At 40.7% G+C, this 25,412-nt stretch overlaps 1 protein-coding gene across 3 annotated transcripts in view; it reads left to right on the forward strand.

The window, feature by feature from the left end:
* Positions 1-7,887, forward strand: part of ACSL3 (acyl-CoA synthetase long chain family member 3) — a 75,791-nt gene extending 67,904 nt beyond the window's left edge. For all 3 annotated transcript variants that reach the window (XM_061636789.1, XM_061636790.1, XM_061636787.1), the window contains 3 exons: positions 219-333; positions 1,555-1,712; positions 2,451-7,887. In XM_061636789.1, the coding sequence (XP_061492773.1) occupies positions 219-333; positions 1,555-1,712; positions 2,451-2,614 (437 nt within the window). In that variant the 3' untranslated portion in view covers positions 2,615-7,887. The remainder of the gene's footprint in view (positions 1-218; positions 334-1,554; positions 1,713-2,450) is intronic.
* Positions 7,888-25,412: the final 17,525 nt, after the last annotated feature.

The raw sequence follows: 25,412 nt of genomic DNA on the forward strand, positions 1-25,412 counted from the left end.
ATTGTATTTTTATATGTTTATGACCTGCTTCATGGGGCTTGGTTCCCAAAAAGAACATTATACATTCTTTAAATTAATAAAAATTGTTTAATTGTTGTAAACCACCCAGAGAGCTTCGGCTATGGGGTGGTATACGAAAGGAAGGAGCAGGGTTATGTGTTAATGTGTTCAGATCTTCTAATGATTATAACAATCATTTTCATTCCATTTTTCTATAGATCGTAAAAAAGACCTTGTAAAACTTCAAGCGGGAGAATATGTTTCTCTTGGTAAAGTTGAAGCAGCTTTGAAGAATCTTCCATTGGTTGATAATATTTGTATATATGCAAGCAGGTAAGACAGCCAGTGTAGCTTTGTGTTTGTGCTATTGAAGCCTGTGCATTTTAGAAACTTGTATATGCTTTTAGCTAAAAAGTGGTCACATACCCTTTTGAATTAGCATAGGTTCAGCAAGACTTGACAGAAGAATAAATTCCTTCTGATTCGCTCTTCACCAGGCATTGAACCAACACTAAAGTTTTTAAAAGCTAATTACAAGTTGCTGTCCAACAATGTCCATATTTATCTCTTTTTGAAGGGGAGTTGGTGATGGTCTGTTCTCCCAACACCAACCATTGAATGGTTGCACAGAACTCATATAAGCTTAGTGTATGTCTACATGTTACAGATGTTCATACTGGAAGCCAATTCTAGAATCCTGAAGCTCTCCTTCCTACTTGAGTTCCATCAGGCAAGGGAAACTGAAGTCTTAGTTCACTTGTTGCCTTTCCCTGATTTCCTAGGAAGGAGGAAGATCCTGAACAAATGAAAAAGGAATAGCTTCTTGGCTGACAAAGTCAGATTGCTGCCTGATTGAAGTGTTTTGTTTTGTGGATTTATTCATATGTGTGCTGTGGAAAGAGCAGTTAACTCTTAAGTTGCAAATCTTTACTGTTCCTCAGTTTCCTTTTTTAGTAACTCCAGAATATTTAACAAACAAATAAACAAGTCCATCCAGCAACCAGATGGAAACATTAGCTCCTTGCCTGAAAAAAGGAGTATTTCGTACTCCTTTGGTTTCCCAGAAGCTCTTTTGCTGGGGATCTTTTTATACCTGTAATGTCAAACTATGCTTTAGCATGATTTCTGAACAAGTCCTCTGTGGTGGCTTCACTGCATATGGAAGGACCTTGTCAGGCAGGGCCTTTGGAGAGTGGGGGTGCACTTTCCAGTGGCAACCCTTTAACAAAGAAATGTATACTCCATTATATTCTTGGGAGAAAGCTTAGAAAAAAATCTGATGCATGTAAAGTAAAGAGACAGGAACAAAGATGGAAAAAACACCAAGTGGTGATCAAAAAAAAGAGAGAGAGGCTCTGGTGCTATGTAATGATTTACTGTGGTGCTCTACGCATTTCGGAGAATATACCCCCTTCCTCAGGAGCTAAAACCACAAACATTCAGAAAGACCAAGTTAATAACTTGGACAATACAGTAAAACATTAAAATTGCATTAAAAGGGATGGAAATATAAACATCAGTATGAAATTATGCACATTCTCTCTCTCTCTCTAGTTTCCAGTCTTACGTGATTGGATTTGTTGTGCCAAACCATAAAGAACTTAAAGAGCTAGCACGAAAGAAAGGATTTAAAGGAACCTTGGAAGAGATATGTAACAGTCCTGAAATGGAGAAAGAAGTACAGAAGATTTTAGGTGAAGCTGCTAGCAGAGGTAAGCAAAGTTCAGCTGCCTTAAAAAAATAAAATAAAACATGCTGAATTTACAACATGAAAATAAATACTAAAAATGAAGAATTACTGTGGATTAAAGAGAACTGATAGAAAAATTGTAGGATCTTCCTAAAATGTTAATTTGTTTCATTACAACTAGGGGTTAGGGAATTGCTAAAACAAATTCTAAGGACATAAGAATAGTCTTGTTGGATCAGCCAAAAGGTTCATCTGCTCCAGCATCTGGATTCCCACAGTAGCCAGCTACATGGTTCTCAGAAGCAACCAGGACATTAAGCTTCCCAGCAACTGGCATTCAGAGCTATTCATACTACCCATTGATATACTCACCCTCCATAAATTTGGCTAATCTCCTTTCAAGACATCTAAGCTAGTGGCCATCACCACATCTTGTGCTAGAGAATTCCATAAATTAATGATGCATTGTCTGAAGTGCTTCCTTTGTCTGTCTTGGATTTTATTGCAAGTCTATTTCATTGGATGACATCTAGTTTAGTTTTGTCAAAGAGGGAGAATTTGCTTTCTCCACACCATGCACATTTTAAAAAATCTGTGTAATTCCCATTCTTCTAAGCTAAATACCCAAATGTTTTTGCCTTTCCTCATACAGGATGGCATTGCAGTTCCCTGATCATTTTTCTGCACCTTTACCAGCTCTGTGATACCCTTTTTTGAGATATAATGTATCATTGTCATTTTTAACTTTCTGTTGTTGCAGCTAATCTGGAGAAATTTGAAATCCCGATCAAAATTCGTTTGAGTCCTGAACCTTGGACCCCAGAGATGGGCTTGGTGACAGATGCCTTCAAACTAAAACGCAAAGAGCTTACTGCACACTACCAGGAAGATATTAATCGAATGTATGGAACAAAAGCAAAATAATTTTTTTTTTTTGCACCACTTTTGTATGGTGAGCTCAGATCAAATAGGAAATACTTGAATCACATGTCTCATCACTTGGGACCAACATAAAAAACATCTTTACAGCTTGCGCTGTTTCTTCTGATAATATCAGCATCTTTAACTGGCAGGATTAGTAAAATGTTAAGGCAGAAAACTTGTGTTTGTCTCCTTTTTCCCCCTCAGTTTTTTCTGCTACCTTGTCAGTGCGTGGATTTTCCTAAAAGTCCTTTTGGACTAACATGATTTTGAAGCCTCAAATTTTTAAACCTGATTTATAAAACCTGTATAATGTTCCATTTGTAACTTTTTGAAGTTTGGATATATAGAGGGATAACTTGGCTATATACAAAATAATTAGTTTGGGGGCCTTTTTTAACATAAATATTTAAATATTAAAGAGGTATCAATATGAAATTATGTGCAATGAAATGACTTATAGGTGAAAATCATTGTTGGCCAGAACACCAGATTATTTGTTGCTGTGCAATTGTTTTGTATAAAATTGCAAGAGAAATAGTCTGACATTCTGACTTGTAAAATAACAGCTGAAGTGTGTGCCTGACAATTTCCTCCTACATATATATTTTATTTTTATCTGAAAAAAGGAAAAATGGTCATGGCAAAGTGCTGTACATAAGCAGGCATTCCTGTAAAACAAGGTGTAATAAGGCTTTAGTCATGCACAGTATGCTCTAACACAGCAGATTACACCTGTGAATAATAATCTGTCTAACAGAGGTAGTTCACTTTTCAAAATATATTGAGGCTGTTTTATAATGAAATTGAATTGCTGAAACTAGTGAGAACTCAGTTTTAAATGAATTGCGTTCTGATTGACAATTTCCTTTACTAAAGTGGGACTTTTATTTGTGTTTATTTTATCTGCTTTACAATTCAGGCTGCTTCTCTTTTGTTCCATGTTTGTGTAAATCAACAGTTACAGTTCAGTTCAGGCCTAGCTGAAGCCTAAATGTTTTAAGAACACAATTCATTGTGACCTTTCCCTGAACAAGCCCAGCCAAACTAGATCTAACTTGCATTCTTACATATGTCTCATTTTGGAGGGGTTTTGCACAAGATAAATACATGGTGGATTGTGCCCTTTGAGAACAATTTTCAATGTGCTGATGATGATTTGTATACTCTGCCTCAGTGTCATGGGTACTGATGGAAATGTTGTCTTTAATTACCAAGTTGATGGAATCTTATTCTCGAGCACAGTTGCTTGAACATACAACTCACTGCTTTTTATAAAACATTCTTCCAGGTTAACTATTTAAGAGAGTAACCTGAATTGCATTTTTGATGTTTTCATCATTGTTGTGCCCATAATCTTAAGTTTGAAAATGAGTTCCATTGTGTAGTTCATTACGAATTCTACTGTGAAATGTTTGGCTCCAGTTTACCTACTGTGATGCCCACACAGATTAACTGTAAAAGCAGAAATGGACTGACTGCAGAATTGGGGAAAGCACAGCACAGGCAATGGAATGGACATGCAGTGCTTTTTCCTGACATTAAAGAGATGGTACAGGCCTTGCTAATTCAGTTCTGTGTAGGCATCTGAGATTCATGGAATTCCAGATTATGATGATGTGTTGAGAAAGTTTTAAGTGCCACTTAAGGTCTAAATTTGGAAAACCTTTTGAGATTCGGTTTACCTATCTCGCCTTCCCCAGTATAATATTACAAATATATTGCTATGGGCAGCTTGAGAATATAAAAGATATGGGGTGATATCCAATTGTAGCATCCTACAAATGAGACTTCTCCTTCTTTACCTTTGTGACCCCTAAATCTGCACTGTTGGGTTGGGGGAACCCTTTGGAGCAGATGGGGGAAGGAAGGGGAAGTCTCAGTGTCACACCAGCAGATGTGATTGATCTCTCCCATATATCAGTAAATATTGTTAAGTGTGGAAGAGATTTTTATTTCAAAGGATTTACTTTCTTTCCTATGAAGTTACAAAAACAGTGGTCTTGGATCTGTATCTTGGTAGCAGGGCATTGGAGATTCAAACTTTGCACACTTTCCAGCCGCATTAAGTACTTTTAAACTCATTTATTTGATTTCAGTGGAAAATGTAAACTTCCTTGCTTCTCTCCCACTGAAAACAATGGGACTTAAAATGCTCAACTTTGGCTGGATTGTGCTCATCCTTTACTTGAAAATATCCATGGCATCTGATTCTTAAAAAGCTTTAATTTGGGAGGTAAAGTTACTGTTGCAACTTAATTAGAAAAATGTCTAGAAATATACATAGAGTAATACTTTCTCCTAATATGTGGGTTTCTATTGCAAAGTGTTAAGTTACTGTGGTTAAAATGAGTTGGCTCACAAAGATATTACTGTATTCCTTGGGAACTCAACCAGTATGCTAGGGCTTTGCATTGGGTTTCTTCTTTTTAAGCCATGGAATGAAATTGGCTGGTGGAATTATCTAAACCAGCTTTCACCAACCTGGTATTCTCCATATGTTCTGGATTTAGATAACTTCCATCAGCCCCAATTAGCATGTCCAACCTTCAGGAATGATGGCAGTTGTAGTTCAACAAAATCTGGTGGGACCAGGGTGGAGATGCCTGATCTAAACTGAGGTACAAGATCACACAGTAGTTGAAGTTTTTTTATTTTATTTTCAAAATTATTTTTGTTATAATTAAACATTATTGCATTTAAGTTGCCTTGGCAGTGAAAACTCATTTGGGTAATAATATATTAGATGGGTGTTTTAAATATTTTGTGCTTCTTGAATTTATGGAATTCATATATATCTAGTTTTTGTATTGGGTTAAACATTTTGTGTGCATACTTTATGATTTGGGGGAGTAGCATTTGTGATACAATTCAAAACTAAATCCTCTGGGTGATGTTCAATTCATATTCAGAGTAGATTCATTGAAATCTATGGACTGGTTACTTAAGTCCATTGATTTCAACAGGTCTACTCTGAGAATGGCTAACATTGGATATTGCTCTCTATGTTTTAGAAATGTTAGATGAGAGTTATCTAATTCCATGGGTTCGATCCATGTCACTAATACTGCTGGATTTTTGAATGGATACTAACATACCTTTGAGAATTCTTACAAATTAGTTTTCTGAGCATCACTGTGCATTCTTCATTGGAGAAATGTTGTATATGACAGCTATTCTTGTTCACAGTGAAGGAACCAAATGGCTCCTTCCGTGTGGTTACATGGAATATCTTATGATTTCCACTGAATAGTTTTCATGCATGAGTTCTACATAATTTTTAGATTCAGGTACTAAAGCAGAGAACCAAAGTAAAAGACTATGGGCCATAAATAGTCTTTGATCACCAAAATTAAAAAGCAGGAGAGCTTTTTTTTTGCAGTCTTTTGCTCTATTTTCATTATTTGTGTTGCAATACCTTCTAGGCTGTTGAACTATGAGCATTCTCTCATCCCTCTGACTGTATGCCATCATGGCTGCTCTGGAGTTGGACTGGAAGTAGAACACAAGTAGGCCCTTTTTTAGCAACTAGACCTAGAAACATAATTTTGTAGCTACAAAACCTTAAAAGTCTTGTCATTAAAAGACAGCATCTTGTAAATTTAAGATTAATAGTCGTTTGCTAGACATTATACTGCAGATGTGTGAGAATATCTTCCAATTTTAAAAAAAGGCTTAATTGTTGCAAAAGGCTGCAGTCTTGAGAAAATGGTAGAGGGAAAGGGCTTGCTTAACCATCACCCTTCCAGTTGTTTTCTGCTTACCCCCTCTCCACTATTACTGCTTTTCCAGCCACATTGCAAAAAGATATTTTGAAAAGTAATTTAGGAGTGGGGCCATTTTAAGTTGAGAAGTGGCTGGAAGGAGACAGTGTTCAGCAATTCCTCCCCCTGCTGTTTTTTTGCTCAAAATTAGAGCTCCCTCTGGTGCTTCCCCCCCTCCCATTTTGCAAAATAATTAGGAGATTGTTATATACATCTGCTACATGCTACTTTGCCCCTTTAATCCAAGGCACCTCTGGGATCATTCATTTCCTGTTCCAATGAAAAGAAGTAGCTATGAAAAATGGATTTCAGCATTAAAGGTGATTAAGGCTTCTTTCACGCCTACCGGTTGCCAAAGGGGATATATTTTTCCATCATAGGATTCTATGTCACTGTGGTATCTGGTGAATAAAGTGAGCATTCAGATGTGAGTGATCATATGGGTCTTGCCCACCTGACTTCCCATTGGAAGCTGGATTTAAAACCACGCAGGTTCTGACCACAAGAATGTGACTCCCACATGACTGTGGATGTGTGAAGGGGGCCAGAGTCATCTAAGATAGTAACTATGGGAAAATATAACATAAGGGTGCCACATTCTGTATTATGTTTATACTTTAAAAAAAAGGTCAGGGTTTAAAAACAAATATATTTTGACCCCAGATATTGCATGTATCCTGTAACAAGGAGAAGCAAAGCTTCTTGTGGAAGTGGATGTAAAAGAAATTGCCCAAATACTGCTTCTGCCTGTCATCCATTGCACCAAGATCTGTGAGGTAGCCCCATGTAAATTCCATAGAAAAGAATAAAGCAGCAGTGATTGCACCCATTGTCAGGAAACACTTTTACATGATTTTGCTGCTGTCAATGCAGTTTACAGATAATACATCTATTTACCTCAAGGGGAAGCTGTCTTTAGCAGGAAAATGTTTTGCTGAAGTTAAAGCTAAAAGCAGTGTGCAATTAAAACTCAAAATGAAGCCTACAAGTTCTCACTTTCTAGTAAAGATGAGAAAAATATACGGAGTTGAAATACCAAGGTGTTCCATTCTATAAAGCCTGAGAATTTATGCAGCTAATTCAACAGAATAGAAATCCTTAGAAAATAACTGCAAAAATTCACAAGCTAAAGGTTTTTTTCTTCCTGCTTTAAGACTTCCACTTCACCAATTTTGATAAATTTCTTAAATGTTTACTTTTAAGTAAATGTAATGTGTTTGGTGTTCTGGGCCTGTAAGAAAATGGTTTGCATCTGTTGACTTCTGAAATGGCAGAAGGAGGGAGCTTTTTAAAAGGTTGTGCACATATTAGACCAAGCTGAAAATGTAACTGGATGACCAGTTGTTTGTTACAGTAATTGGTTATTTAATGTAAATTCATTAATCTTGGTTGTTATTCTGAACTGCCTGAAAAATGTGTCTATCATAACTGAGTTATAGTGTGTGAATTATTTATTTGTAATTGGACATTTACACTTCAAAAATAAAATTAAAATTGAGTTTCACAAGTTAATTTTTTTCCTGTCTTGTGTGTCTGGATATTCACTCATTGAGGCTTTTAACCCCATTCTTCACTTCATAGAATTATGTACAGTGGAAGCTTATATATTACATGACTACTCAGTGGGAATGAACCATTGGTCTCACCCTGAAAGGTGATTTTATTGAATACTGGTCCATCACATAGGCTTAGCTGCCACCTCATGGCCGAGGACAGAAAATGTCCTACAGGTGTCACATTTCATGATGTAGTTCAGTTGCTGCTTGGACCCCAGTTCATTTTGTAAACAAGCCCAGGATGATACATTCCACGAAAACATACAACATATAATGTAAGACAAAACAAACAAGAACAGACAAAATAACACCAAGCAGGCAACATGGAAAATAAACATAGACATTACACTGCAATATAGGTCCCAGCTAATAAAACAAAGCAACTAACTACACAATAACAAAAAACTAACAATGATAAAAGGGCATTGATGTTCATCACTATGTTACAAAAGGACAGACTTACAGCCTTGTTACCTTAACACAGAGCAGTGATGGACCAGCACCCGATAAAATCATGTTCAGGTGACACCAATGGTCCATTTTCCTTGGATGCTAGTCCATCACATGGGGATGTATCAAAGCTCTCCCAGTTAGGTGGGCCTAAAGTGGCTGCTTAAGTCTGTGGGACAACCTTCTGTAATACCTGCCTCCTGTAAGAAGCTTCAGCAAAGGCAAAATGATCAATTTTATAATGTTTAATGAAGGTGGAAGGAGCGGACTATGTAGCAGCCCTGCAAAATGTCTGACAGTAGAGTGTTGGCTACAAAGGCTGGTAGATGTGGATCTCATAGAATGTGACATTTTCTAGTGCCGGTAGTTCAAGGGACTCATAGGCCAACAGAATGCATGCCCTGAACCAGCTGGTCAAGGTTGCAGTAGATACCTTCTTGCCTAGAGACTTTGGATGGTAAGACACCAAAAGGGTTTTTGTGGAACTCAATTGCTTCATACAGTCGATGTAAATCTCAAGGGCTCTCCAAAAGTGCTGAGCTTTTTCCAATGGATGCACTGGATTCGGGCAAAAGGATGGCAACACAATATCCTGAAAATGGTGGAAGGAGGGGTCCGCTTTTGCATGAAGACTGGGTCTGACTTGAGAATAACGTGGTCTTTCCGGATGATACAGAGGTGCCAAGTTATGACTGGTATTAGAGGACTTTATACAGGGCCGGCACCAGGGGGCAGTCATGTTGGGCCCTGGCTGTGGGCCCCTGAAGGACCTCTCCTTAGGGTGGGTGGGTAATGCTCCCTTCCACCATCGGTGGCAGCATCAGCTTCTGACCCTGCCATGGATTGCAGAGAGGGAGCTCCCAGGCACCCCCTTGCTACTGTGCAGGCCCTTGCCACCTGCCCACATGCCACACCTACCTTTCCCTTGACGTAAATGCTGGCTGTGCTGTGGGTACATGCATGCCATCAACCAAGATGGCAGCTGAGGCTTCCCTAAGGGGGATTGGGCTGATGGGAGTTGTAGTTCAAAAGAAAAACTTCCAAGCTCTGCTGATGCCCCTGCCTCCATCCAAGGGCCCCAGCATGCCTGGCTCCAACCCTGACATTATAGGATGGGATCTTGACCAGAACCAATTTGAGGGACCTGAATGGTGGTTGCTGCAAGGCCTCCAGAACTTTTGTTAAATCCAAGGATGAGAAGTGGTGGTGAACTGGTGGAGATGCTACTGCTGCTCCTTGAAGGAACCTCAGAAGAGAGTGCATGCCAGGGGTGATGCTGAAGTAGGACCCACTGGAGGGAGCATGTGTGCCACTGTGCCCGGGGGATGTGTGGCACTGCCCAGGGCACTGTCTGAATCATGGATATGAACTGACCCAGAGCCTTGGCCAACAGCATGATGTTCACTGCTTTGTGCTTCTGGAGCAGGTCTGCTATCTCTACGATGTTCTGGACCCTCTCCTATGAGAAAACCACTGGACTCAATCTGACGTTGAGGAGGGCCCCCAAGTGTTGCAGCCATTGGGAGAAACCCATGACTCTTCAGTATCTCCAGTGTGCATTGGACATGTTCCAGCACCCTCAGAAGATAGTCTTCATACACCAGTAGGTCATCAAGATCAGGCAGATGTGGATGCCTTGAAGATGAAGACGCACCACCAGGGCAGCCACAAGCTTGGTGAAGACTTTCAGGGCTGATCACAGACAGAAGGTACTGGAAATGACGGGTTCTGTAAGCAAACCTTAAGAGTCTCCTGTGAGATGGTAATATTGGAACATGCAGGTATGCCTTCTTCAAATCTTTCAAAACTAGGAAATCTTCCTCCTAAAGTGCCTCTCTGATAGAGCTCAGGGATTCCATCTTGAATCAATGATAGCCTACAAAATGGTTGATGTACTTCAGGTTGAGGATTAGTCTCCAAGACTAATCTCATTTTGGCATGGCAAACAAGATGGAGTAGACTCCTGAGCAGTGGGAGGTACTTCCTAGATGGCCTGGATCTCCAGTACATGCCAGATGGCTTCTGCCATTACTTCTGCCATTTGTTTTTCTGCCACCTGGGCACCAGTGATGATAGCAAACTTGTTAATGGATTCTTAGGAATTGTCTGGTGTAGCCTTGCTGTAGTGAGTCCAGAATCCAGAGATCCCCCTCCAGGTGGTGATGACCTGGAGCAATCCTCCCCCCATAAGTGATATCACCACTGGTGATGTCCGTTGCCCTGCTTACCCAAGCCTGCCTCCTATGTTGTAATGAGGCCTGCCCTGGTAATGAGATCTATTCCAAGCCTGGTGCAAAGGGGGGTAGTCTCACCCCCTTATGAGGGGCCTGCTTGCACAAAAGGCTGGTATGAGGGGTAAGGAGAGTATGTGCATGCAGGCCTCCTGTCCTCTCTCCTTGTTGTGGCCAGGTAGGGTTTCCTCCTCTCCTTGAGGTTCATTAAGGCGTCAAGCACCTTTTTGCCGAAGAGCTTATACCCGGTACATGGCTTGGTGGATAAGTTAGTCTTTGCTGTGTTATCTGCGTTCCAGTGACACAAATACAGAGTTTGGCAGGCCACTGCTGCTGTCATGGACCTCAGGAGAACTCTGGGGTGTACAAGTTAGCATCTACAACAAAGGCTGACTCTCTTGAGAAGTTTCAGGAGTGTCTTTCTGATGCACTCTGGGTCTTGCTGATGGTTATCCAAGAAGTCATCTATCCAAAACATCAACACTCTGGCAAAGACTGAGGCCGTACATGAGGCCCAAATAGAACTTGCACTGGCTTCATGGGATCTGAGTAGAACAATTGGTGCACAGTGGCATCCTTAAATGGGATATCCCCCTCTTTAGGCAGGAGAGCCTTTGACACAAGACTTGAAACTGCAGCATCCACCCCAGAACACGCAACAGATCCATAAAGTCTGCTTTTAAAGCAAGTATTTGTTAGTCGAAGATGCCATCCTATGATTGCATACAGGGAAGTCCCATTCAGTCTGAGATATTTTCCTGAGGGGCATGGGCACAGGGATGGACATACACAGAGGAGCGGGTTCCTTTAGCACAGAGCCCCCCTTGTTTGGGGCACAGCCTGGATCCACCTGAGCTTCCCCAAGAAACAGCATCTAGGACCCTACAAAGAAGGGGTATGTAATGCAAGGCCTGAGAAAGTCTATGGGAGGAGGGCTTAGGCTCTACTCCATTCTCTTGGAAGATGTTTGGGGTCTAGAAAACAGTCTAAAGGATCAGAGACCCGTACTTGTTCGCTTTGTGTGAAGTCCTTATGTCTGCTACGGACAGAATTGTAGGGATTACATGAATGACCTTGCTCCTGGAAAGTAATTTTTTTTAGATAGTGTGAGAAGGTGAAAGAGGGAAGTAGCAGCCAGAAAAAAGCCAAATTAGAACAAAAAAGGCACAATCTCATCGAGCTAGGATGTTGAGACCTGCCTTGGTCGAAGGACAGGAAATGAACTGGAGTCCAAGAAGCAACTGAACCACTTCCTGAAATCTGATATCTGCTGTACATTTCCTGTCCTTGGCTGTGAGGTGGCAGCGAAGCCCATGTGATGGACCAGCATCCAAGAAAAATTACCCCAAGTCCATGTATTCTGACAGCCAAATTGTCAACCAAACTGTCAGAATAGAAAATGCCTTCTTCAATTGGGAAGAGGAGTGTCTTTCTGTAACCCAAGCCAAAATCACACACCCCTCCTGATGCCTTCAGTACTACCATGACCTGACAATTGACATGCTGATCCATGTCCTCTATTCCTGTCCAGTCCGCTTATGTGGACAGTTGCATCAGCAGTGGAAGAGAGAAAGTCAGGTATGTCTGAGGCATTCCTATCTCGAATGATGGGCTAGAAAACCCATGGGCTAGAAAAGCTACACTTGATCTAGTTGCCCATCATTCCAAATTCCTGTGGGTAGTCATGCATTTTGCCCTTCTTACATACATAATATGCAGTTTCTGAATGTGAGCTGCTCTAGAGTTAGTATATTAATGGGTTTCTACTGGCATGTACAGCTTTAACAAAACTGCTTGGAACTTAACTGCTAGCACTAGTGATTGTAGGAATTTGTATGTTGTGCCTTTTTAATAGAACTCCCGCCATTCTGTCATAAACTTTGGCACATGTGCAAAGTTCCTCAATTGACCCTGACCTAATCTGATATGGTTACTCCCACACTGTTAATGCTTTTGGGATTTAATTGCTTTCATCTGTTGGTTCTTTCGCTCTCTCTCAAGAATTCTTTCCAAATATTTCAGCAGTAGTGAGCATAGCTTTCATACTTCCTCTGAAAAAGCACACAAGGAAGGATATAAAGTTTGTTGTGGACAGTCTAACCTGAACTTGCTGCATGCAACATATGACTAGTATTGTTTCATCTACACATGTTACTGATTTGTACAATGTTCACACTTTAGAACCCTATATGATTGGGACTAAGATAGCCAACAAACTTTGTCCCCAATGTGTGCCTATCACTCACATCCAACATCTGAGACCCTGCTTTGTGTTCCCCTGACATATAGATTTGGGAAGGGGCTGAGAATGCATGAGACAGTCTTTTTGGTCTTGGTGCCACAACTCTAGAATGCCCTCTCAAGGAAGGTCCACCTGGCACAATCAGTGCTTAAAAAAAAAAGTGAATGTCAAATACCTGACTATCTAGGAGGTCCTTTAGATAAGATCAAATTGATATTCTGCTGTTACTGCTATAATGTGGTTTTTGTATATGGTGTTGAGTTTTATTTTTGATACTGTTTGTTTTGCATTTATTTTTAGAAATGTTTCAACAGTTCTATTTTTCCTTATAAATTCCCTTCTTTAACTGTGGCTAGTTTACTTGGAGGTCCACTGAGACCAAAATATGAGCTAAGAAAAACTGTAAATATCTATCTATTTATTATTATTTATTTATAAGTTTTACATCCTGCCATTCCTCCCAGTCGGAGCCCAGGGCAGCACCATTAAACCTATGGGCAACAACAAATAGGACTGACTGGAACAATTTTAACTGTGCCAGAAATGTTTGACAGATTTGGGAAAATTGAGCAACTGATGCATATGCTCCTAGTAGATGGGAAATTATGATGATGGCTCAAAAAAAAATGAGTCGAAGGGATTCTTCTGCTCTGGGGAGGGGCAGGGGGGAGTCATAATGAAAGGAAATTGTGACAAAAGACAAACAAACAAAAGAAGGGTGCCTGCAGGGAAGAACCAAGGACTTGCTTTCTGCTCAGGTTCTCTTAAAACTTGTACAACTTCCATGTAAGCCCTGCTTCAGTGGTGTGGAACCTTCAGGCCACAGGCTTAATTAGGCCCTCCGGGCCTCCTCATTTGGCTTACAAGGCCCTTTCAGCTAAGCCACAATCACCTACCCTATAAGCAAAGATGCAGCCGGGCCCAAAGAAGGATTGCAGTAACTTCCAAACTTGTTTAGACCCAAAGCTTGCAAAGTGCTGTGCATGGGGCTTTACACGCGCAGATGATCAGCTGGAGTGGAGATTCTGCTCCACCATTGCTCCATTTTCTCACCATCCCCCTTCAGTAGTGTATTAGAGGGGGGACTTGGGGGAGCACAGCTCTAGGACTCCCCCCCTCCCACAGCAGGAATGATGATGGAGTGCCAGGGTACCTGACAGGCTGTCCTTGCTGTGACAAGTGGAAAATAAGGTTTTCAGGTTTTTACTATTGTTTGTGACAGGTTAGCATGGAGGTATACAATAAATAATCAACCAAAGCCTGGATATGTCTTTCCTTTGGTGGGGTTTCGACTTCATGGCAGCAGTTTAAATGGTAGCATTTCTATGCAGGATTGTTTGTATTTCTGATCAAAAGAGTGAAAATTGCTTCTTAGGTGTACTTAGCACATCTAAGCCACTTTTTGTTTTTTTCTGGTGTAGCTCTTTCAACCAAACACTGCTCTGACATATATGGGCACATGCCATCTGTGTTGTCCAGGACCAATAGTGCATCTTCAGCCCAAAAAGACAGTAGGCAGCTTTCTGGTGGAATGTTATCAGTATTACAAGCTGACTGAAACTGATAACACCACATGATATAGGTAGAGGCTGCCTTCATGCAGAGGAAAAAATTGCTGCTTAGCTCTGGTGTGTCTGTCTGCAAGGATATTAAAAAGGTAAAGGTGTCCTCGCACTTATAGTGCGAGTCATTTCCGACTCTTAGGGTGACGTCTTGCGACGTTTACTAGGCAGACCGTATATATGGGGTGGGCTTGCCAGTTCCCCGGCCTTTCTTTACCCCCCAGCATATGCCGGGTACTCATTTTACCGACCACGGACGGATGGAAGGCTGAGTGGACTTCTACCCCTTTTACCGGAGATTTGACTTCCTCCTTCCATTGGAATTGAACTCCGGCCGTGAGCAGAGCTTCGGCTGCGTTACCGCCGCTTACCACTCTGGTAAAATGCCTGCTGCAAAGTTCTACTTTGTTCAGCTTTCTGCAATGCTTCCACTTATTTATTGAACATTTTTAATTTCAACATCTAGTGGGCTGGATCTGGACTAAGTTAGTCATGCTTTAGTCCCACTGAAATCAATGGATCTTCAGTTAACCATAGCTAACTTTTCCCATTGATTTCCATGGGACTTAAAGCATCTCTAGCCTAGACTAGCCTACCCTTCCCCAACCTTTTGGTCTCCAGAGGTCCTGAACTACAATTTTCATTATTCCTAACCATTGACCATGCTGTCTGGGGCTGATGGCAGTTGTAGTCCAGTAACATCTGGGGACCCAAAGGTTGGGAAAGGTTTTTAATTTTAAATGTTAGGATTCTTCTAGTCAGAAGGACAAGCTTTTTTAGTTTTTATCAGAGACTGGATAAAAGATGTAGGGAATTTATTTATTTATTTATTGTATTTGTATACCGCCCCATAGCCGAAGCTCTCTGGGCGGTTTACAGTAACTAAATTAATGAAATTCTCATTAGATTTCTGGACAGTAGGAAGTTGTGTAAGAATTTCAACTGTGGATAAATTTTTCATTCACAGTTCAAGAGGCTCAGATGGACAGGTCAACTTGGGCTGAGCATTTATACTTTTCCAGGACTGGCGTCTTAACAAGAATTTGTTTTTATCCCAGCTATGTGTGCCTTGGAGGACAACATGTTGGGAGGAAGACATGACTGATATTCTTACAAGCTTTTTTAAAATTCTGATGAGTTGACTATTGAAGTATGTGGCATAATCCATTTGAAACTGACTTTTTGGGATCAGGACTTTTGAGTCTTGCAATGAAAGAATGTAGATAAAATGTTGTCTTACATCAAGCCATTTCCTCATACATGCATCCAGCTTCCTAAAAACTTCAGAGATACTGTGAATGAATGCCTTCCACTGTAATCATCGAAGCAATAATGCTGACTGCTTGTTAATGCTCTTATCATGTTTTAAATAATTTTATTTCCAATACCATTGAATGGGGGGGGGGTTCTGTCTTTTGTGATTGAAGGATATTGGCTGAGGGACTTGTGGATTTCCACATGGCTCTGGCTCAAGGAAATTTCATGGAAGTAATATGTCTGGAATCTAGCTGTAAAACATGCTAATTAAAATAAACATCTGGTACAGAGGAAGCTGCCTAATGCCAAGTCAGACCATTGCTCCATTTATTTATTTATTTATTTATTGCACTTGTATACCGCCCCATAGCCGAAGCTCTCTGGGCAGTTTACAGCAATCAAAAACATTAAAACAAATATACAATTTAAAACACATATTTTAAAAACAATTTAAAACACAATTTTAAAATTTAAAACAATATAAAAACAATTTAAAACACATCCTAAATGCCTGGGAGAAGAGGAAAGTCTTGACCTGGTGCCGAAAAGATAACAGTGTTGGTGCCAGGTGCACCTCATCAGAGAGATCATTCCATAATTTGGGGGCCACCACTGAGAAGGCCCTCTCCCTTGTTGCCACCCTCCGAGCTTCCCTTGGAGTAGGCACCCGGAGGAGGGACTTTGATCTTGAACATAGTGTACAGATGGGTTTGTATCGGGAGAGGCGTTCCATCAGGTATTGTGGTCCCAAGCCGTGTAAGGCTTTATAGGTCAAAACCAGCACCTTGAATTGAGCTCGGAAACATACAGGCAGCCAATGAAAGCGGGCCAGAATCGGTTTTATATGTTTGGACCGTCTGGTCCCTGTTACCAATCTGGCCACTGCATTTTGCACATGCTGCAGTTTCCGAACCATCTTCAAAGGCAGCCCCATGTAGAGTGCATTGCAGTAATCTAATTTGGAGGTTACCAGAGCATGGACAACTGAAGGCAGGTTATCCCTGTCCAGATACGGATGTAGTTGGGCCACCAACCGAAGTTTGTAGAAGGCACTCCGTGGCACCGAGGCTACCTGAGCCTCAAGTGACAGAGATGGTTCTAGGAGAACCCCCAAGCTACGAACCCGCTCCTTCAGGGGGAGTACAACCCCATCCAGGACAGGTTGGACATCCACCATCCGGTCAGAAGAACCACCCACTAGCAGCATCTCAGTCTTGTCTGGATTGAGCCTCAGTTTATTAGCCCTCATCCAGTCCATTGTCACAGCCAGGCACCGGTTCAGCACATTGACAGCCTCACCTGATGAAGATGAAATGGAGAAATAGAGCTGCGTGTCATCAGCATACTGATGGCAACGCACTCCAAAGCTCTGGATGACCACACACAATGGTTTCATGTAGATGTTGAACAGCATGGGGGACAAAACTGACCCCTGCAGAACCCCATACTGGAGAGTCCAGGGTGCCGAGTAATGTTCCCCAAGCACCACCTTAGGCGGCCTGCCAAGTAGGAGTGGAACCACCGCAATGCTGTACCTCCCACTCCCAACTCAGCTAGTCTCCCCAGAAGGATACCACGGTCGATGGTATCGAAAGCCACTGAGAGATCAAGGAGAATCAACAGAGTCACACTCCCCCTGTCTCTCTTCCGACAAAGGTCATCATACAGGGTGACCAAGGCTGTTTCCGTGTCAAAACCAGGCCTGAAACCCGACTGAAATGGATCCAGATAATCGGTCTCATCATTTAGCTAAGCATTGTCTACACCAGCCTGGTGCCCTTCAGATGTTTTGAACTATGACTCCCACCAGCCCCAGCTAACATAGCCAGTGACCAGAGATTATGATAATCATAGTCCAAAATATCTGGATGGTACCAGGTTGGGAAAGTTGGTATAAACACACACATATGTTCTGACCCAACAGGGCAGTGAAGGGGAAGGGTAAAAGCAGAGGACGAGGAATGGCTAAGGCACCAATCTGTAGTGAGGACATATCTGCTGTTTCTTACTCAGGCCACTCCTTCCCCTCTTCCATCCACGGAAAGAAACAGCTACCAATGCAAGATACAGAAGGAGAAGGAGGGAGGGTTTGTATGGGGTTTGGACTCTCCCAAACATGACAACAGACTGGATGAAATCAAGCAGCAGGCCAGATCCGGCCTGTGGACCAGGGCTGCTGAGAGTGGGTACAGGGGGTACTGCTGTACTGGGCCCAGTGCAGCAAGTTGCCCAGACTCTGAACTTTCTTTAAAAAAAGAAAAAGAAAAAAGTGAGTCTCTTGTTCTTGTAGAATGAAAGCTATGAAGCAAAATGTGCAGGCATCAGAGCAGTTGCTTTGTGAGATATGAGCCTACTTCCATCTTTCATTGTCCAGCAGTACCCCCTGTATTCCCCCCTCAACAGCCCTGTCTGTTTGTGTTGTATTCAAGTATTCCCAAAATCTTTCTTCGTTGGTATTCAATTTCTTCTTTGTTATTTTCTAACTTGTTTTCTGGTCCCAGGCTATGGTCAGGTTAAGCAGGGTCAGGTCTGGTCAGTGACAGGATGGGAGATAGCCTGGGAACCATATGTAAGCCACCTTGGGTTTCTATCATGAAAAGAAAGGCAGGGTATAAATGTAATAAATAAATAAATAAACTTTCCCTCAAATTCTTACTCTTTATTTTTCTTGAGGAAACCACTTAGTTCTGCCATAGAATACCTTTAAGAGTAAGACAAGCAATATGTGAACTCTTTGAAACTATGGAATTTGCTGCCACAAGAAACAAATGTATCCTTATGTACAATGAAAACAAAATGGCTTGAAACATCAGAAACAAGAGCCACAGTTTAATTGTACAATATTAAATATTAAAGCCCCAAACATGGAATACCTTTATCCACCATGAATTTGCCTGTCAGTGATAGGGTTGCCAGGAGTCTGGTTTTTGCCTGGAGACTCCGGTTTTTTGGGGTCCTCTCCGGGTCTCCAGGTGTCACCTTAATCTCCGGACTCTTACTTTTTTAAAAAACCTGAAAGCTAAGTTTGTTGGTCTTGTTCAAAAGATATAAACCAAAATGTCAGCCCCCCCGCCCCCACAACTTCTGTTAGTACTGCTCCAATCCCTGCTCTTTCAGGTTTATAGCCAATAAGTGAAGTCAGGGTTGTGACTGACAAGATTTGTTGACCCTCCCCCCCAGGCAATACCTAAAGCCCATTTCAAGTTCTGAGAAGTTTCCTTTTCCTGCTTGTCTCACATCAGGAAGTCAGTAAATTTATAGCTTTCGGCAGCATAAAGAGTACTTTGTCTGTACAGGATTGGGACTTGCTTCTGATTAAACATATAGCAGGATCTTGCTGGGCATATACAGTAAACAATTTTAGTTATAATAAAAGTGTGCATGCAAGTTTATTTTTGATTACTTGCAAAAATGGCATATTATACATTTTATCTTTCAAATAATTTTTGAATAGATGTTTTAAAAAGTGTACATGCTGTAATGTTATGCTTTAGTAATTAAGGAGTCAAACAAGTTTAAATTTTACTGGACTGTTGAAGAGGGCAGTTTGTCTTATAACCTGTTGTGAAAACCTTCTCAATGTGAGGCCTTCCTGGGAGTAAACCTGAAATGCTAATTCCACATATCTGGGAGTTAACCTCTTTGAAGTCAGCAGGACTTACTTTTGAGTAGACATGGTTAGGGGATTGTACTGTAAATTAATGGGACTTTTGAGTGAACATAGAAAAGGATTGTGTTATAAATCTTTCTCTCCCCCTCTGATCCTTTAAAAAAAGAAAGAAAAAGCAGTTAGGCAGGGCTTACTTAGATGTCACTACTTTTATTTGGCAGGAAACTAATACTTTTTTATATATAATACTTTTTTAAAAAAAGGTCTGCAGTGACTAACTGGTTTTGACAATTTGGGGTATATGTATTTTTACATCTCCACTGTGTGTGTATATGGAATCTTTCCAACAACTCTGTGAGGTAGGGTGGGAAACCAAGGAAGCTCACAACAACAAATAAAGCCTTTTAAAACCCAATAACTATAAAACAAATATAAAACAGCTGCAAAATAGCTTAAAGTGGCATGATTCTGAATTTTGGATTGGGTGAGTGAAGTTCCTTATCACTGAATTGCAGTCCTGTGCATGCTTCCCTATATGAGTAAGCCCCATTGAATACATTGGGACTTGCTTCTGAGTAAACATGCATTGGATTGCACTATAAATATCTTTATAAGTTGTGTAAATAAACATCTTTGACAGTCATGTTTATATAAATATTTCTCCATACTATGTCTTGATATGTATCTGATTTCACATTATAGTTGTAAATTATTTACAAATTATTATTTCTTCTACATTTTATATGTGCCCTTCTTCCATGGAGTGGTCATTGTCCTCCTCTGTTGTTTTCACCCTGAGGGGCAGATTAGGCTGAGAGATGGTTCGTAGCACATGGTCACCCAGTAAAGTTGGTAGCTGATTTCCATTTTAAAATTTAATTAAAATGATTTATATGCAGGCAAAGTTTATGAAGTAATGCAAATCCACATAATACACTTAAAGTACATCCAACTCACACTTAAAGAACATGAGTTCCTCCAAAGATTCCTGGGAAGTGCAGTTTCCCCCTCAAAGTTATAGTTCCTGCTACCCTTAACAAACTACAGTTCCCAGGATTCTGTAGTGGGATTCATGTGCTTCAAACGTATGTTGAATGTGCTTTAAATGCATGGTATGGATCTGCCCTAGAATGCTGTGCATGCATTAGTGAATTGAAAAGAAGAATTTTAAAAGATACTTTTTAAGACAGGATTGTAGCTCAGTGGTAGGGCACAATGCTTTGCGTGCAAAGGTCCAAAATTCAATCTCTGGACAAGATTATTGCCTGGAATCCTGGAGAGCCAATGCTTGTCCATGTCATCAGTACTGAGCTAGACTGCATCAAATGGCCTGACTTGGTATAAGGCAGATTCCTTTGTGCCTAAAAGAGGAAAGAGACCCAAGGACCACAGTGACTCTGAAATTTGTTTATGTATTTTATTTACAACATTCATATACCTTTTTTTTGTAAAAAACTTCAAAACGGTTTATAAAAGGAATAAAAACATGAAATTATTGGCAGAAACAGCGAAAGACAGCTATTTAAAAACATTCAAAACAATAAAACTAACAATGTGTTAAAAACAGATAAAAAACACAGTAGCTTCTACATGCCTGGGTAGGCTTGCCTAAACAAAAATGTTTTTAGCAGGTGCCAAAATGAGTACAATGAAGCACCTGCATAATGTAAATAGGCAGGGAGTTCCAAAGTGTAGGTACTGTCACTCTAAAAGATTGATTTCTTACAAGAGCAGAACAAGTACTATGTGGGACCCATAGCTCAGTGGCAGAACACCTGCCTTGCATGCAGAAGGTCCCAGGTTCAATCCCTGGCACCTCCAGATAGGGCAGGGCTGGAACTAAACCCTGCCTGAAACTCTGGAGAGCCACTGCCAGCTAATGTAGACCAGGAATGGGGACCTTTGGCCCTCCTGAGGTTGCTGAACGATAACTCCCATCAGCCCTAGCAAGCATGACCAATGGCCAGGAATGATGGGAGTTCTAGTTCATTATCCTCTGGAGGGCCAAAGGTTCCCCACATCTGGTATAGACAATACTGAGTTAGATGGACCAATGATGTGATTTGGTGTAAGTCAGCTTCCTATGTCCCTATGTATACTACATGTAGTTGCAGACATACATGGGATTCTACCATTTTTGAACTTTCTTTTGTATATTTTATTTTTTATTTGAATTTTCTGGAAGTTTGAGTTTCTGGAAAATGTTGTGGCTATTGTAGAAGTGACTGAACATCTCCCAGGCAATTTTCTTTTAAAACATTACCAAACCTGACACATTCTAGACCAAAAGGCAATCTATTTTATTTATTCATTCATTCATAAATATGTATATGCTGCTTTTCTGGGCAAATCATGTCCAAAGCAGCATCCAACAATAAAAATCACAAGTATATTATAAGAAATTACAAAAAAAAATAAATCTAAGCACTACTTGTGAAAAGTCCTATGTTTGTGTTTTTTTTAAAAAAGATGCTATTTGAAATATGCAGCATTTAAGCGTGCAAATAAAATAGCAAAACTGATTGATTTTAGAAGTGTTCTTTATACTTAGTTAAGTCTCAAAGGCTCATATGCTTTCCAGATGAAGAATATGAACCCTGCCTAGTTCCATCAGCTGATTACACCCAGTCTCACTTCTCCAGTGCATGAGGCTTGCCAAAAGAGTTTTCCATGATGATATCCAATGTCATTGCTGGAACTAGAACACTCTGTAGTTGTGAGCATCAATACAAGCTGTTTCTCCAAAACAAAGGCCAGCTGCCACAGGAAAGACCCTTCTCAACAACTAGCCTGATGTTGGGTAGATCAGAAAACAAAAATTTTGCTGTATCTATAGTAAAACCAGATTTCCCAGGGAGAAAGAAGGAATGTTTTATTAGAGGAAGTGATCAATAAAGAAATCATCACGAGGTTGGAATGACTGTTGATAAAGATTTCCCAGAGTAATAAACACAGTATCTCAGTGGCTTAATAAACACAACATTTTGGCCAGATTTCCTGTACTGCCTTTTCATGACCATCTTAAACAGAATATGCTTATATGTCTCAGACCACAATCTCCACCAATTGGAGAGAACTAGAAAAGGTGGAAAATAAAGGAAAAGGAGGAAATTCCTTTAAGCAATTGGAGGAAAGAATGTAAATATACATGCCTCTTTCCTGGCCTTAAACTGCTTAAAACAATACCTTTGTTTGTATATAGAAAGGTGCATGGGCTTTATTTACAGTATTTTTATTCCCCTTTTCAGACAATTATTGGCTCCCAAAGTGGCTCATGTACTATTATTATTATTATTATTATTATTATTATTATTATTACCTCTCCACCATATGTTCCCAGGGTGGATTACAGCAATTTGTATGAAAACACTTTAAAACAAATTACAGTCACAAAATAAAGAGACACAGCGGCCTTGCCATCAGTTTTACAAGCTAAAATGATAAGATACACAAGGAAGGGGAGTGGAGGGAAAAGGTAGAGAAGGAAGATAAATTCCTCATGGAACAAAGTGATGAGCTGTAAGAAGGCATTTTTATCCAGTTCGAGCCAGGCTGATGTTCTTGCTTGAATAGTAATTGGTGACTCTTGTTCCTTTGGCTGAAGGGTGAGACCAGAGTGTCCTTTCCTCTTGGTTCTGCAGTCCCAGGACACCTGGAAGATGGAGCCATGTGTTAGAAGGGGTAAGTGAGTTCTCTGTCACTCCTCCTTCTCTGGCTGATGGATGGGACCAAATTGGTCTCCTACATGCCTTGATGTCATTCCTGGGGAGTAGGGGGCAACAGCCGCTCAGTGGGTCTTAGACTCCTGGCTAATGGTAGGAACCAGAATGTGCTTCTCTTCTCCTGTCTGGTCCCAGGGAAACTTCCTCACTCATTAACACCAAGAGTATTAAAGTACTTGCACAACATATGAAGCTCCTTCATACGGAATCAGACTGTTGGGTCCATCTAGCCCTCTATGACTTATCCTGACTGGCGGCAGCTCTTTAGAGTCTTTGGTTGGAGGTCTTTTTCATCACATGATCTGTTTAAATGAAGATGCAAACACCTTGGCCCCAACACCTAGTTATGGCCTTCCCAACAGAAAGCTGAAATTTGGTATACACACAGGCCACTTTGATTTCTAAGAATCAGAAAATGCAACACTGGACAGTATGAACTGTGAAAGACAGTTAAGAGAATTCTCTTTGACAGGTTTGACACAAGATGGTGGTTTTCAAACCATTCCAGGGAAACCTGGGGTTCTTCTGAGACCTATTGAGGATCCCTCCATGAGGAGATCATAATGAAGACAAAATGTCTCTGAAAGACAGATTGTCTGCTATTACCAATCTTCCTTTGCAATCTGCAGCCACAGGACAGGACCATGATCAGGCTTGGAGAAATAAATGTTGAGACAAGGAGGCCTAGACAGGGCTGAGGAACTGGATGTTCTTGGACTCCAACTCCCATCAGCCCCAGTCAGCATGGCCAATGGTCAGGGATGATGGGAGTTGTAGTCCAGCAACATCTGGAGGGCAGCAAGCTCGCCCACGTGACCTAAGGGGGTGTTGAATTGCTGTAGAAGAACCAGAGAATAAATACGGGTGGTCTGATATGTTTGAACTTATTTTACTGTTGTGGTTAAATAAATACAATTTTTATATTTAAAAATTTTATATTTTATAAATGTTTTAAAAATGAGGGCCTTGTTATCAGTGATCAAAGTGCCTTTTTAAAAAACACAATTGTACCTTTGTAATTAAATACAGAAAGAAACTGACTCATACAGACATGTCTTCCCGCAAATGGAAGTGTAGGTAGCCAGCAGAGTTCTTAAATGTTTCTGCTGATATATTTTCCTAAAGCACCAGCGTAATATCATTGTTAGTGACATGACGTCGGCATAGCAGCTGGTATGTCAAAACCATAAGTGTTTCTTTGCTGGCACAATGTTTTAGAACAGAACTGTAAGAATCAGAAGCAGAGCCAACATAGCTGCTTAACTGAAAGTGATACTTTATGGATGTTTTTTTCCTCTTTATGCATGTATCACACATCAAGGAATGGGGGAGAGTGCAAAATAACAAAGGAGGGATTGGCCATTTCTTAACTGTGATGGGGGAGGGAGGAGGGCATTTTTAAAGGACCCTTAAAAAGTGTGCCATTCTTAACAGTTATGGCTCCTACAGGTAACCTATTTATTGAGGATTCATCCTGATTTGCTTGCACAACATTTATCCAGAAGGTATCAAATGAGGCATTATGTTGCTTCTGTGAGTGCCCCATTATTTTGTTATGTAAAGAGCACCTGCAAAGCTCACTGGGTGACCTTGGCCCAGTCACCTTTTCTCAGCCAAACCTATTTTATAGGGTTTTTGTGAGGATAAAAGGAGGGGGAACCATTTACCATGGGATGAAGGGCAGGATATAAATGTCATACATTTGACATTCAGTTGTCAAGGAACAGAGCTTGAGAAGTCAAAGTAAAGTGTGTTGCATTTACACTGCAACTCAGGTCCTTCCCAACTTAATTACTACTTTGCAATTTAGTTCACTTCCTTTGCTTTTCAATTATTTCTGTACAGAAGCTGAACTGCACTGGAATCAGCTTAATTTTGATTTCTCAGCTCTCAGACAGCTTCAATAAGCATTGCAAAGCTCTTAGTCCTGCTGCTACTGTGAATGATCACTGCTTATTTTGCATGCTCTGTGCCACAGATTGAACTTTTTGCATGTCACTGCCATCTAATCCCACTTTTTACCATTGTTCTCCCTCCAAGTTGGTGCCCTGTGGATATTTTGAATTGCAACTCCCATCAGTCCCAGCCAGCATGGAGGACACCAGGTTAGAGGAGGCTACTCTGCACCCATGTGTATACTCTAGTCCATGAAAACTTATACCATAAGAACTTTTGTTAGTTTTTAAGATGCAAGACTCTTTGTTCCTTTTAACCAAATCTATGTGCTCTTGCAAATTTATTAAGATATATGTTGACAAATGGAGCTTTGGGTAGCCAAGTAACTTAAGGTTATGAACAAACCTTACAGGAAAAGCCTGGCTTGGAATTTACAAGCAGATTGTAGTAATAAAGATGGAAATCTCCAGTATTTCAGCAGTATATGTACTTGAACATGGAAAAACAGCAG

Source organism: Rhineura floridana, chromosome 7, assembly GCF_030035675.1.
Source record: "Rhineura floridana isolate rRhiFlo1 chromosome 7, rRhiFlo1.hap2, whole genome shotgun sequence".
Lineage (NCBI taxonomy): Eukaryota > Metazoa > Chordata > Lepidosauria > Squamata > Rhineuridae > Rhineura > Rhineura floridana.